General features: G+C 36.9%; 1 protein-coding gene across 2 annotated transcripts in view; it reads left to right on the forward strand.

Annotated features, from left to right (window-relative positions):
- Positions 1–16,275, forward strand: part of PCSK5 (proprotein convertase subtilisin/kexin type 5) — a 280,415-nt gene that overhangs the window by 249,719 nt on the left and 14,421 nt on the right. For both annotated transcript variants that reach the window (XM_085214353.1, XM_085214354.1), the window contains 5 exons: positions 526–668; positions 1,861–2,061; positions 12,508–12,591; positions 13,099–13,294; positions 15,546–15,763. In XM_085214353.1, coding sequence (XP_085070479.1) covers positions 526–668; positions 1,861–2,061; positions 12,508–12,591; positions 13,099–13,294; positions 15,546–15,763 — 842 coding nt within the window. The remainder of the gene's footprint in view (positions 1–525; positions 669–1,860; positions 2,062–12,507; positions 12,592–13,098; positions 13,295–15,545; positions 15,764–16,275) is intronic.

Below are 16,275 nucleotides of genomic sequence, written 5' to 3' on the forward strand. Positions count from 1 at the left end.
GGGGAATGGTTTTAAACTGAGACAGGGAAGGTTTAGGTTAGATATTAGGAGGAAGTTTTTCACACAGAGGGTGGTGACACACTGGAACAGGTTGCCCAAGGAGTTTGTGGATGCCCCATCTTTGGAGGCATTCAAGGCCAGGCTGGATGTGGCTCTGGGCAGTCTAGTCTGGTGGTTGGCGAACCCACACATAGCGGGGGGGTTGAAACTAGGTGATCATTGTAGTCCTTTTCAACCCAAGCTATTCTATAATTCTAAGATTCTATGATTCATTATAGCCATGAAATATGTAATTTCTAAGTATGCATGCATTTTTTTGTGTGTGTGAACATTTTTAAAAAATCAAATTATTTGTACTTAAAAATGCTAATTACTTGTTAAGACTGAAGAGATAACAACAAACACATTCTGAATCCTTCATTAGAGGAATATTTTCTGTTTATGAGAATGATAATAGAGCCTTGCCATTACTGTACTTAGAAAATGAAGAAACTCAATAACCTCAAATTTTACTTCATATTATAGGTATAAACGGAGTTGCTATAAACACTGTCCAGACAATACCTACAGTGATGAAATTTCCCTGCAATGTAAAGAGTGTCCTAGCAACTGTGATAGCTGTGAAAAGGACAAGTGTGACTTTTGTAAGGAAGGCTTTTATCTCTCAGGTAAGCAAAATAATATGTGGCATATACATGAAAGCATATCAGAGGTTTTCCTTAGTGAAAGAGCCTGGATTCAAGTTCTTGAGTTCAGAGATCTCTCCTATAGCACAGAGTAGAGGCCAGGGATGTATATATATATGTATATAAGATACAACTCCAAATATTTGACAACAAATAACCAATGCTGGGGGAGGAGGATTTTTTCTCTCCTTTAAAAAAAATATATATATATGTATGTATGTATGTATGTATGTATGTATAAAATGTATATGTATACATACATACATTTCAACTCAAATCTGTTTAACTGTGTGAAAGGAGAGTTTTTTCTCTCACAGAAAGACATATAGAAACATTTCCTTATCATGGACTTTAAAGTCCACTTAAAGTAATGAGTCTTAAACACACTCAAAAGGCTTCTGTTCAAAGACTAAGTTTCACATCAAATTCACACAAGACTCTGAATCTGATGACTTTATTAGGAAAATATGAATCAGTCAGGTCTAGCTCAGACATAGTGCCAAATACAAAAGGCAGGAAATATTGAGGTTACGGTGTTTTCGTGCATTGTCTTCTGCACATGCCCAAAAGTGAGCTAAAAAATGCACCACATTTACTGAACACTGTGGTCACAACATGAAGTGGTATAGTGGCCTATTTTTCTTTTAACTGAAAAATTATCCTTGCAACAACTTCAAAGGACTTTGCCAAAGCGTGCAAACCCCTAAACTGAATCAGACTCACCTGAGTTCAGCTTTGTATTCACTAAAAACTGGAGATCCATCTAATCCTCAAAATATGTATGCATCAAGCAATTTTAGGGAATTCTACACTTAGATTTTATAGAGAGTCAATAGAAAAAAAATTGTATTTAATCACAGAACTTTGATTCACACTAAGATTTGTGTTAAATGTGTATATACAGGATTTAAGATATGGATGAAAACCCACCTGGGTATTGATTTCAGTGCAGGTTGTTCAAAGTTCCTCAAATTTAGTAGAAGCAGCTGAACTGAGATGAGGATTCATCAAGAAAATTTAGTTTCTATATCTACCAAAATGTTCACTATTTCAATACATATTGCTTGTTTGTCTTAATCTTTTTATTGTTGGAGGCAGATATGTGCTCTGAGTGAGGTATCTTCTTGTCCTGATCGGCAGGGTCAGCTGATGCCGGGCTCTGTTTCTGTTGCAGGTGGCACATGTGTGACTGAGTGTGGTGATGGCTTCTTCAGTGATGACATGTCTAGAGAATGTGAACCTTGTCACAGGAGCTGTACAACATGTGTTGGATACAGCTATGAGAATTGCACTGGATGCCCAAAAGATTTCCAACTTTCTCTTGGACAGTGTCTGAATCCAAGAAATTATCCACCCAGTGGGAAATTCTGGAGTGGTAAGTTGCAACAGACCCCTTTATTTTTTCTTTGAAGATACTAAGTGCTTTAAAAAGAGAACATCAGCATCATGCAAACTGAGTAAAACTACAGTTCAACATACTATCATTTAAAAAAATATACTGACTAAAAACATTGCTTTCATCACAAACAGAAATCCATCTCCTTGCAAATAGCATGACATTTTAATATGCCTTCGCTGGCCTTATTTGAAATACCGAGTGTTATTTTATTTAAATATATGAAGGTTTAAATTTTAATTTTTTCTCCACCCCCATCAAAAAAGATGAAAAAGAAGAAGGTTGATGATCAAGGAGTCCCTGGGAGCCCTACAGGCTATATTTGAGACCAGAACTTTGGCTACTGATTCCTACAGATTGGTGAATATAAGTTGGAGGAAACCAAAAAGAACCAAATGTGTGTTTGTGGTTTACTTAACAGCAACATTTCTTCTTTCTCCTCCTCTCCCAATCAAGAGGAAATGCACTCCACATTACACATGCACTGTTGTCCAAAGGACTGAACACAGAATGTAAAGCTACACTGACTTGTGAATACAATGAATCTAGACAGCAAGGCTTGCAATTGGTGCTTTTAAAAAGTATGCACACCATGCCCTCCAAAACAGAGTATGATTTCCTCTAGAGTTTCAATATCTGCATAGCTGGTCACTGAAAAAGAGTGACTAATACAATCTTTTCACTCTTCTTAGAGATATAAGGCATCAACTGGAATAACAGATTCAGTTTGGGGTGCAATGTATATAGAATTGGGTCAGTTAGATAGGAAACAGTGAAGATATTCAGAAATCTACAGAGAAGAAAATAACAACAATTAAAGACTGGGACAAATTGGGGTCTTGGGACTGAATGAGAAAGTCACAAGAGAAATACAATCATAAAGAATGGAGTACGTCAGGTCTCTTTATGTACAGTCAAATAGAATTTAAAATGCAGAAAAAAATACAAGATTTGACATGGGGAAAAAGAGACTTTCAAATGGAATAATGGACTAATAGACTCTTTGAGAATGATTTGTAATTGCACCACTAGAAGTCTTTGATAATGCATAAAAGACATTTGACAGGAGTGCTTATTGAGGAGAGTGTGAGACTAGATTACTTATGGTCCCTTCAAGTTCTTTTTCTATCAAGCACAACTTTTCTTCTGATTTCTATGTCTTTATTTGCTCAAATACTTTAAAGAATGACTCTCCTTGGATCTCTTGCATTAAAAATTAAAATATAGCAAAAATATTTTCAGAAAAAAATATTGATCATTTCAAGTCATTACCTATTTAGGAAAAAATATTGTATCAAAAAGAAAGTTTCTTCACATTAAAAAAACGTCAGGGAGACATAAAAAGGAGAGATAATAGCAGAAAGTTGGTCTCCATGCATTTCACTGTATTTCATCCAGATGAGTACTTTCCCAATTTTCCCACTCTTGCTGGGAAAGAACATGTCTGTAGTTTGGTCTCTCTATTGGTTATCTACTTCTACTATGAAATGTTAGCCTTTTTTTTTTTTTTTTTTTTTTTTTTTTTGAGCAGGCAGCTGATGTAGGTCTCTACGCATCAGCCTTACCGTGCTGTGGAAACTGTTTCTCTCCACGTTGCCTTCTGTTTCTTCTTTCTTGCTTAGAGACATTTGCTCAAGACACATCTCTCCCTGAGCTGTATTGGCTTAAGCATTGGCAACTGCTCTAAAGCCAAACAATTCCTGCTGTGTAATGTGACAGGAGACCATGAAACCTGATTAGAGGTTATTCCCCTTCTCAAATAGACTTGCTGGGATGTGGCAGCAGCTGCGGTGTGTAGCTGCTGAGAAAGTGATAATGAACTTGGTGATACTGTGAGCCTTTTCCCACTGGAACATTTTTCCAAATAGTAGTACTTTTCAAGTAGAAATGTTAACAATATCGTCCCTATCTTTACTGAAGTTACGCTCTGGATAATTACATTACCAACAGTCTATGAATTTTCTTATTCAGATGCCGTTGGATTATCTGGCTCTTGAAAAAAAAAAAAAAAATTCATTTGCTAATTAGCAACAAAATATAAATAGTTGATTCTTTTTTATATCATTCATTTCTTTTGCTGATGCATTCAAGAAGATACCAGCTGAATCTAGATTTCCAGCTGTGTCATTTATATTTGAAACTTACTCCACACTCAATGAATGAAGGAATCAGGCAAGACTGAAATACTTTTATTTAAATCTAGAAATATCACACACCAACAGAGTTGTAGCTAGTTAGAAATTGCAACACAATTCACACCCAAGGGAGGGTTCAAATTGCCTGGATAATTTTAAAAAAGAAAATAAAGCATAGAGAAACAAAACAAATACAAAAATAAAAACAGTTTCAGTATCTGTTACAATGACTTTTTTAATTGTCATAAGATTTCTGAAAACCAATAAAATGTAGGTGAGGCAGTCACTGTCTTTCACTGCAATGTTCAACAATGTTCCATAGTATATAAAGCACAAGAATGAGCAAAATTAAAATCTAAAATCTGCTCTTCTCTAGACTGACAGGAGTAACAGGCTATCTCCCGATCTTCTTAAACATTTCTGTAGGGCCTCTTCTTTTCCATTATGTATTTGAAAGGAGATTATGGGAACTAAGGAATTTTTATTTATTTATTTATTTATTTCACATGGTTGCCAGTTCATGGCAGCTTCCAAAGTTTTCCACTGCTTCCCCTGGATAGATCTCCAAACACTTTATCACAATTTACGTTTTTGTTCTTTAGGATTTTTTACAGATACTTTGATTGTCTCCAGGGTGATTTCATCCTGGTAAAATATTGGGTTCTTCCATCCCATCCATTGTCAAATTCACTTTCAAAGGGGAATTTGTCATGCAGTGTGGGTTCTTCAAAGGATATTTAAGTAATTCCCTGTTTGTTCACCAGGCCAGCATGGGCAAATCTGAAGCTGTGAGTTGGATTTTGGCTCTCAAAATGTGCTTTTTCCACTGGATGCTCAGAGTCCTCAACACATTTACTCTAGCACAGCACCATGTCAGAGCTACCTCTGAGCTTTAGTGGCCCAATGAGCTGATCTAATTAAATAATGTAGGCCAGACGATTATTAGTCCTCACACTGTAGGGGACTGACCTGGGCGTGGGGGGACAAGCATGAAGTAAACAACCTCACCCCTGTCATGGGAGCAAGGATGAAATTGCACCAAGCTCATCCTTAGGACATAAGCTGCTCCAGACAACACAGGAAGACAACGCAACTAGGAAGATAGCCAAAATTTCCAAATCCAGTAGTTTACATCAGTTTTTACCATGTTAGTCTTCTATTTACTCTTTTTCTTCAGAAATGTTACAAGAGAAAATTGAGGTATTATACCTTGAACTGTATTTACAAAGAATGAATCCATTTTCCTTTGGCTCATCCAGCCACATGGATTCAGTGGGCTTCACTGTGGTTTTCGTGACTGTGTTGACCTACCATATGGGACAAAATGAGATTCTGGAAACAAAGACTACTGTTTTATTTGGCTCTTAGGCTAACATAAACTGAAGGGCAGCATGTCACAGCCTGCCATAGTGAAATCAGCACAGAGTTTGTCAACGGAGAGAGACTGGTCCATCTAAGAAAGGATTAAAATCTTTGTGAATGTGAAATACTCTTTTCCCTCCACCACAACTTGTAAGCTTTCACTTATATATTTTTTCAAAGCAAGGATAAATAATAGGCCATTCTTATGAATACTTATGAGCACAAACTCCAAAACCCAAAACATTCTATAAAAAACAGTTTTCTAAAATGATATTTATTTTGAGGGCATATTCTGCTGGGCAAACAGTCCAGTTCATATTAGGAATCTTTAAGAAGTCATATAAAGATCTGAAATAATGAAACAGATCTTGTCTGGTGTCCTGGCTTTCAAAAAGACAGGGTCAGCCAAGAAGGGAGAAAAAAAAAAAAAGAGAGAAATTGAGCTTGTGTTTGTAGTATAAAACATCTGTATTTTATCTCATGTACCAGATGATAAAATGACTTTGGAAATCAGGAGATACACCAGTGTAAGCTTGACTCACCAACTGAACACACACTCTTTCAACTAGATTAGAAGTTTTGCAGATCAGGTCTTCATTTTACCTATATACTGTAAATATAGCATCTTGAAAATTCATTAATTCCTCAGTTACATGGTTTAGTTTACCGCATTTTTCTGAAAATTACAAAAGGAAAAAAAATGATGTGTAATGAGATCTGTTTCTGATGCAAACACAAAATGGAATATTGTGTAGATTATATATGCACGTTTTGCTGCATATTATGCAGCAAAATAGCAGCTGGTTCTGTTTACTATTGCACATCAATCCCAGTGAGAGCAATCTCCTACAAACAGCCAGTGACCAACTGCATCCATCTTGTGCACTTTCCTTTTCCTAATTACAGAATAAAACAAAACCAGTAAAAATGCATTGCACCAGAAGAGCTTTGATTGAGAGAAAACAGTAACTTGGGCTTTAAAAGGATTATTAGGTTTCTCTCACCTTAATGCTATGCAGCTATGCAGATATACATACAAAAGTCTCAGAACAGAGAAGGAAAGAAAAAAATGGAATGAGATGGGCAGAAGACTGTAGGGAAATCAGCAGCAGGAAAGAAGAGATCACAGTTATCCAAATGAGAAAACGTTATGACATTTAGAATATAGAATCAGAACATCATAGAGAGTTAGGAGGCCTTTTTAAGCATCATCCAGATGTGAAAATTCAAGGTGCTAGAGACAAATAAAAATGATTCACTATCCCATACATTTTGAGGCATGTTGATTTCATATTCTAGCTATTTGTAAAGTACTGGTATGGTTGTTTAAAGATAACCAGACTCAGAATTAATGGTTGTTGCAGACTGTAATTTACTTTTCAGTACTCCTAAATTTTCCTTAGATTTACAGTTCATATAAGTCTTTGAAATGGGATAGGTCTAGTATTTTATTACATAAATATATTGTTTTCATTATGTTTTATTGTGTGTACGCAATTGTAATTACCTCAAGGAGATACGTAACCTGTTTTTTTTGTCTTTTTTCCCTGATCATATCAATTTTGCTAAGCCAGTGCCATATGCAGTATAAAACCTGACAAACTAGGTAGCATCTCAGCTGGATTATATTCAGATTTCATCCCACTACACAGTGCAAAATATGTGTGCATGTTTCCTTGTGCATTCTTCCCTTCTAGAACTGTGCCATGATCCAACAACAAAATAACTCGCAAAAATACTCTTCTTGATAGATCTCTATGTCTTTTAAGCTATAAGCTAAGGATATTACATTAGAAATGTGTACCAGTAGCTATTTTGATAGCAACTTTGAAGTAAAAATTTTTTGTTAGGCCTCCCTTTTATTTAGAGAAAATTATGAATAAAAGCATCTGAAACTGAAGAAAATAGGCCAACTATTATCTACCTGAACATTTATTGCTTGCATTACTTATTAAGTCCATTCTCCATTACGAGTGGATAGAGAGAGCAAGACGGACAGTAGAGAACATGAGTCAGCTGCCCTACCCAGCCTGGCAGAGGAGCTACTATGAAGAAAATTACCTCAACCGAATGAAGACAAAACTTCAATCTTTGAATTTGATAAGCCCTCAAACAGACTGAATAGGCAAAGTACTTGGTAGCTGCAGAGCTGCAGTGAGGCTTAACTCAAATAAAGGCATGGCATGATTCAGTTTACATTTCCAGAAGTGAACTGGGGAGATTGAGCTACGTATGTCAAAGTTGTTACTGATTCTGACAAAGAGACAAGAATCAATGTGACATTTAGTCAAATTTTGGCTTGAGTAATTTTAAATAGAAGATGTTTTGGGTTGAAAACCTAAAAAAGAATATTAGCATAAGGATAAAAACAGCTTAGTAGATCTGAAAAGGTCATATACTTTGGCGTTAAAAAAAAAAAAAAAAGAGCAGAACAAGGATAATAATAGAATACAGTGTTTTTTCAGAGTCTACATTCCATTTTTAGAGTATGGATAGTTAGCAATTTTACTCCACAGACTTACAGCTTCTGCATTTAAAAGTTTTGTTCACAACCATAAGAAAAAAATTAATGGAGATCTTGTAGAACACCCAGATACATAATGGTAGCCTTTAGGGGTCATGAGGAAGGCAAAACCCAACAAAGCAGATCACAGTGTGCCATGAACTTTGTCCTTACCCAAGACTTGCATTTGGGTAAGGAAATGCGATATATCTGAGCTGGCAATTCTTTCTGATGGCTACCAAACTCTTCCCTTGCAGACAGACAACTTTGTTATTTGTAATTTAATTAGTTCTTCCAATGTATTAGTAACCTCACTTGTCACAGCGTACTGAGTGAAGTTTTCACTGATGAGTTTAAGACTTTTTAATAGCTAGAAACTGTGAGTTAAAGTTTTCATTTATCATTACTCCAAAGGCCAAGGAAATATGGTATGCATAACAAATTTTCTTGATGGTTTTGCAGGGCTGTTCTTGGGAAACTTTGTTCTTTGAGGTAATATGCACAGGTTTCTGTAGCAAAATATTTTGCATCGTATTTGCCTATTTTGGAAACATTTTCTATACAAGAAAGTTACGTTTAATAAGTTCTCTTTATTCTGAACTTGCGTTTTGTGATGTTTTTCAGTAAATGAAATCCTATTTCCAGTCAGTAAGAGCTTTATCAGAGGAAAAACTCATTTTAACTTTCCAGATTATTATTTTCTTAAGTAGATCGATAAATTTTAAGATTTTCATATTTCTCCTAACAGTCCCCAGCTGAGACATTTGAATGCTTATACTTGGCTGAAAAGCTAGACCTATGCCAAATAACAGAAGCACAACTGCTTGTGTACATTCCCCTCTGGTGGTAACTAGTACACACTGCAGAAAGCAGTAAGTTCTGCCAAACCGCGTAAGATTAAATTCTTCAGCAGTAGTTAACTTGTCTACTTAACTTTATATTACTGCTATTTATTTCCTATATTGCATCAGCTCTTTTGCCAAGATCAAAGTTCTTTTCCTTTGGCAACACATACTTCAGCAGTATTTCTGAGCTGCTTCTTCCCACATACAAATGGTATTAAATTACAGTACTTAAAACTGCACAGTAGGAATTATCAAAGAAATAAAATAAAACTTTTAAGGCAGAGAAAGGTAGCTAGATGAAAAGCTGTTGAGAAGGGAAATAAAAAATTGTTTTTCTTATTTATTTATTTATTTATGCATATTTATAAAAGATCAGTGAATGGAAAAATCCTGACAGCTTATCAAATAATTGATGAAGGAACTGAGGATGTGCAACTGCAGGCAGACACCAGGAAAAAGTCTTTACTTCAGCTATGGTTTTAGAGGCAAAGTGAAATACATTAAACAAAAATTACACAGGTGTACATAAATTAAACAGCATTCAGAGATCACTAAATGACAAGTGTGTTAAAGTGCTTACAATTTACAAGCCAGTGGGGATTGTGGCTTGCACAACACCAAGCTCAGTAGTGTAGCTGATAGGACAGAAAGAAGGGATGCCATCAAAAGGGACCTGGACAAACTTGATAGTGGGCCCATGTAAATCTAATGAGGCTCAACAATTTCAAGTGCAAGGTGCTGCACTTGGGTCAAACACGATTACAGTCTGGGAAAACAACTCATTTAGAGCTAAAAGGACTGCTAAAAAGGACTTAGGGAATTTGGTGAATGAAAAGCTAGACATGACCATGCAGTGTGTGCTTGCAGCCCAGAAGGACAACAGTATCCTGGGTTGCATGAAAAGAGTGGCCAGCAGGGACAGGGAGGTGGTCCTCTCCCTCACTCTGCCCTAGTGAGGCCCCATCTGGAGTACTGCATCCAGGTCTGGAGCCCTTAGTACAGGAAAGATGCAGAGCTGTTGGAGCAAGTACACAGGAGTCCAGAAAGATGATCAAAGGGGTGGAATAACTCTCATGTGAAGAAGGGCTGAGGGAGTTGGGCTTGTTCAGCTTGAAGAAGAGAAGGCTTGAGGGAGACCTCACTGCAGCATTTCATTACTTAAAGAGAATTTATAGTCAGGAATGAGATCAACCTTTTACCTGGCCAGACAATTACAGGACATGTGGGAATGCTTTTAAATTAGAAGAGGGGAGATTTACATTAGATGTAAGTGGGAATTTTTTCACTCAGAGAGTGGTGAGGCACTGGCATAGGCCACCCAGAGAAGCTGTGAATGCCCATCCCTGAAGATGTTCAAGGCCAGGTTGGATGGGTCTCTCAGCAGCCTGATCTGGTGGGTAGCAACCTTGCCCACAGCAGGGAGCTGGAACTTCTAGATCTTCAAGGTGTCTTCTTACCCAAGCTATTCTATGATTCAGTGATCTTATGGTTTTATTATCCACAACAACAGGAAAATAAAAAACCTGAGTGCTGCTCAGTTTAGTAAAATTAAGAAAACATTTAGCTTTCTAGCTTCTTAGTATTCCTAATATTCTTATAGGTGACAATAAGAACATTCAGTAAGGATTTTTTTCAATAATTAAGTAAGGAGAGCTATATATAGCTAGGAAGTAATGCCTTGAAAAAATTTGAGAGTAAATTTTTGCATCTCAGAGTGAGCAATGGTCAACTGGAAGGTTTCTTTGAGTATTATTTAGATAAGGAAAGTGAAAGCATTTGCATACTGGTTAGGTGCATCTACAGATCTGGCAAAGGCTTGGACTGCCTCAACACCCAGGGGCATTTAAACACACTTTAATCTGCTGAAACAGCATACTGTAACCTGAAATAGGAAAAAAAAAAAAAAAAAAGGACTTCAGCAGAGGAAAAAGCCATAGAAAATACATCAATACATCGACAAGTGAAGACAAGGATATATATTGACAGGAAATGCCACTGCGGAAAGCCTCACCAGACAACCACACCTTCCTAATTTAAAGGGCTAAGAAAAGCAAACTTAAATGTTCATTCTTCTCAAGAAGGATGAAATTTATAGACAACTAAAGCCATTATTTTAAAATTAACTTGCAGCTCTAGTACTTTATTTTCTTAACCACATGGCTGTTAATCCATATGTAAATATACAGCTTATGCATAGGTAACACAAGGGGCAGAGCCAAATCAGGGTTTTTCAAGAAATCTTCCTTCTCTCTGACTGCTCAGTGAATCTAATCCCAACAGCATGAACCTGACTACGAAGAACCCCAGCCCTGATAACATGCTGCTTTATTCTTATGTGTACATTTTACTGCAGATCCTCTGGCCTGTGCCTAGACCCTGAAATTCTCTTAGACCTTTGTTCAGAGAGGGCAGAGATGCTACAGCCAAAATGATGATAATGCCTTAGTAATTTCCTACCATATCCATAGTTCTTCAGTATTGTGCCAGTCATCATCAAGATTTATAACACTACAGGCATTCACTGTCTTGTTTAAATTTATTTACACATATACCATATTTCTATTAATTGTCTCTCTATTGTGTAAAATTCCTACCATTTTTCCTTGTGGGAAGCAGCTGTATATACAGCTTTCTATTTCCCACTTTTAATCAAAGCTTTTTCTTCTATGAATTTCATTCAAAATTTTAGCTTCCAAAATTATTTTTAACTTTTAATTGATAGGACGAGCTGGATGTGCTGAGGTACTAATCTGTCTGCGTTCCTTGCTTTATTCTTTATTTTAGGTTTCCAGAAAAGTTAAAAGACTACTGTCTTCTGTCCACTTGCTCATTATTACTTCCTCATCACATTTTCATTATCCCACTGTTACGACTGCTTGGCTCAAAATGCAGTCTCACACACTGAGGCAACAGAATTTCTTTGCATTTTGTACAATCCTTGAATATCTTTGGCACTGAGCCTATGCAAAGCATAACCAAGGCCTTAGCTTCCTGCAGGCATAAAAATTCAATTTGAAACACATTCACAGTCTTTCTTTTGGAGGGAAATAGCAGGCAATATCACTGGGGAGAATTAGTTTACCAATCATCTTTCCAGACATTTCCCTTTCCTTCTCAGAGATTTCTCCCTTAGATACAAGGTAATGGTCTGACAAGCAGCTAGTACAAAGGCTCAACAAAAATGCCTCACTACATCAAGTCCTCCAGAAGTTCCTCTTCTTCCTGTTTGTAATCTTTTAGGATTACAGATTGGAATTTGAATTTGGAGCACTGCTCTGAAACTAAAAATATTTAGCTAAACTGTCCTCATTTGTGATAAGAAGTCTAGAATAGTGCTTTAGTGACTCCCAGGATAATTTTTCTGTTTTCCTTTATTACTGTTCTTAATTTAAGAGTGTGGAGTTGAACACAATAATCAACTTTTCCATCTTGGAGCTCTAATTCCAAAAATCCAAGGACACACACTCTAACAACAGCTTAAGAAAAAGCCAAAGGGAACAGTCTTCCCAGAGCGGGGGAAAATGAGCAAAAAAGCATGGAAAACAGTCTAAAACAGACTTGTATTTTCTTTTAATTCCAGCTGAAAAAAAACAGTTGCAACCATGTGATCCTTCATGTAGGACCTGTAACAAATCTGCTGATAGGTGCACTTCATGTCCAGAAGGTAAGAGACTTCAGCTTCTTTGAGTAAGACTTGCAAAAGACAAAATATACTGTATGTTACATACTTCAATGGAATATTTGCAATGATGATCACTAGAAAGTCCATTAGCAGCTTAAGGCACAGTCTGGTAAATCAACAGCTGAAGTGAAACATCAGCGAGGAGCTAATCACATAACCTTATAAATAAGGGTAGTTGTTACTCCTTTTCTTTCACTCTAATTAAAATTTGTAGACACAATGAAAGAATTACTGAAGAGGGCTTTATTCAGAGTGATGTACTAAATAACCCTGATGATTCTTTCTAACCTTAAATTTTAGTGAAGATTGAATTATTACATTTCCCAGCTATTTCAAGAAAATGTTTAAAGAATGTTTTATTCATGTTTTCAGGAATCAGAAAGTCAGACTTTCATTAAGATGAAAGCATTTTTTGTAGCCACCATAAGCAAATCTTTTCAATGTATTTCTAACTGGTGTTTAATCCCACTTGGGTTTCTCTTTTGCTAGGAAAATTTCTTGCCCACAATAAATGTGTCTCTCAGTGCCCACAGCAAACTTTTGCTGACGTTGGAAGTAGGAAGTGTGAAATGTGCATGGACAATTGTGAGGTGTGCTCTGATCCCTGGCACTGCCAGAAGTGTCAGGCTGAACAAGGACAGTCTTTCTTCCTCCACAATGGCAGATGCTTACAGGAGTGCCCTGAGTAAGTAGCTCCTGTTACATTACTGCTCCTTATTTCCTTACTGAGCTTCTTCTCTTTTTGTCATCAAAAACCTTAATTGGCCTTTTAAAAGAAAGCTAAATGTAACTTCAGGTACTAAAAAATACCACAAGGTAAAAGTCATTTTCAGATGACCTGAGTAAATAAAATTTTCTGTGGTTTAGAGAAGAAGTGAAAAATCAAAAATGAAACTAGATACGAAATGTTATGACAGATTTTAGTGCTCCCATTGCCTTCAAAAGGACTGCAGTGTTCTAGGATGTTCTTCATGGGGACTGACAACAAGTGTCTAGTCCTTTTCCTAACCTGTCCTTTACTCACAGAAGTAGAGAGTAAGGTGTGAACAACTTATTTAGGATGCCATCTTCATGGAAATGGAAGAACTTCTTTCCTTTGAGCATGACAGAGCACTAGAACAAACTGCTCAAAGAGGCTGTAGAGTTTCCATCTCTGGATGTATTTAAAACTCATTTGGGCATTCCAACACTTTCCTGTACAACCTACACTAGAGAACCTGCTTTAGCAGAGGGTTGAAGTCAGTGATCTACAGAGGTCCCTTCCAATGATTTTGTGATTCTGTGAAGCAAGAAAGTGAATGTTTCAGAGATCTGATATAGTCGAAATAAAGTAGTCTATGAGGCTTTTCTATCCTTGGCTTACAACCTTTAATTTTTACTCTAATAAATGGAATTAACTTCACTATCTCAGGTATTCCTGTTTTCGGTGCTTTCTTTGTTAGCATTCATCAAAGCTACATATATATATATATAATTTGTGCTATGTAATATGAAACTCTTGTTTGAATCATCTTTCTTTTAAGAAAAACGTCTGGGAGAGGAGGAGCGGTAGAGAGATGGGGAGGGGGAGGAGTTTAAAAAATTGCTTCCTTTTATTTGGCAAAGTCTACTAGAGCTCAACACTCATTTCAGTCTCTGAGTTTAAAGTTCTGCAGGAATAACTGAATGCTTGTAGAGACATTCAAGGTCAAGCTGAACAGGGCTCTAAACAACCTGATCTAGCTGTAGATGTCTCTGTTCACTGCAGAGGAGATGGATTATATGACCTTTAAAAGTCCCTTCCAATTCAGACAATTCTCTGATTCCACTCTCCATTGAGGCAGAGGATTCTAGGAGATTATTTTTTAGAGTTTGTTTCGTACACCAGAGAGGAAGGGTTGATTTGCTGCACTGATAATTTCTGACAGAGGACACTGAAATAGTGAGCTAGAAGAGCACTCTAGACTGGAACAAAAAAAGAAGGGACTATCAGAAATAGATGCAGGATTATGAATAAAGATTAGGAAAAAAAAAAAAAGGAAGATGAGAATAGATGAGAGGAAAAGCTCTTCTTAATTTTTCTCTAGCCTTGCTCCTAATACACCTCCCGTCATCTTCTTTGGAAATGCAATCTCCAGGAAATCATATCCTGCTACCAGACTTGTTTAAGTGAAGTACATGTTTTGCTTTCCAAGTAAATTTCTTCCTTAGATTTCATCAGTGTTTGCATACATGTAAATTAACAATCATATGGAAATAGAGAGTTGCTTTTCCCTCTATCTTCTAGCATTTTCGTTTTGAGAGTATAGGCAGACTGGATTGCATCCCTCCTCTCCTAAAACATAGACCTACTTTCTTGTTGTTTTCTTCATGACTAATTGCCTCAACCTGGGCTGCCTACAGCAGCTCTCACACCATTGATGCTCCTCCTTTCCGCCTTACTGTCACCACACACAGGTGCTTAAACATTATGGGTTTATTGTCTGTTTAATCCAGCCCTTCCTTATTCTTCCCAGCCTTGACACTTGTGGTCTTCTTCCTTCTTCCATCTGGGATCAATGAGGTGATGTGTCTCATTCTTTCTCTGCCATCATCACTGAGAGTTGGTCATGGGAGTAGAGAGTCTTTCTTTTCTGAGACACTATAGACCTTATGGAAGTGGCAAACCAAGAAAGTGGTGGGAAAGGAAGTCCAATATCTCTTAGTGTAGGTATAAAAATAAGAGAAGGCCAAACTCCCTTCTTGGTACTAGCCATGCACATTTTCTGCTTGCAGTCACAGAAGATGTAAATTGAGTGGAGGACAAGTAACTAAATGTGTGAGGAACCTGTTAGATCCAATGAAATGAGTACACTGGCAAAGTCAATAGACTCACATAAGCACATAATTATTAATGGACTGGACTGTGTTAAATATATGCTGACCAACAGTTTTTTGTGTTTATTTTTACTCAATAGGGGGTACTTCAATGATTCTGGGACTTGCAAGGAATGCAGTGGTTCCTGTAAGACATGTGAAGGAAGTGCTACCAAATGCCAGTCATGCAAAAATCCTTTGCTTCTGGAGCAGTGGGAATGTAAACCTACCTGTTCACAGAAATATTTTGCCTTTGATGGAATCTGTAAACATTGCCCTGCTATGTGTCTGGAGTGCATTCACAGTGCAACATGCAAAGGTATTACAAAGAACTGCCTGTGACTTGGCTAAAATCTGTCTAGAACAGTCTAGGAGCAGACTGACAGAATAACAGACCTGAAAAGAAATTCTGTAAGCCAAACCAAACCAAACCAAAGAAAAACTCCTCTAAGACAGAGGCTAAGCAAGTGGTGCTTTATGAGGAGATTTAGTCTAAACCGGGCACCTGTAAAGCGATTTCATCTTGCTTTGTGTGTTCCTGATGTTCTTCAGAGATTTATATTGGTTTGATGCCAGCTTATTGTATTCATGTCTAAATACCTAAATACACATGCACACCACTGTAAAATACAGAATGCTTCTTTCCTAGCTTGATTGAACTTTATGTCTCTTTGCAATACTATTCACAGCAGAGAATGAAACCTTTGTAATGAAACATTTATCTAGTAATGCATGCTTAGGAAAAACTTCAACGTGCTGATGAGTCTGAATGCACACCAGAATATTCTCTGGATAGTTAATATTTAGCAAATTATTCACAAACATGGAGGA

Source organism: Meleagris gallopavo, chromosome Z, assembly GCF_905368555.1.
Source record: "Meleagris gallopavo chromosome Z, MGAL_WU_HG_1.1, whole genome shotgun sequence".
Classification (NCBI taxonomy): Eukaryota; Metazoa; Chordata; class Aves; order Galliformes; family Phasianidae; genus Meleagris; species Meleagris gallopavo.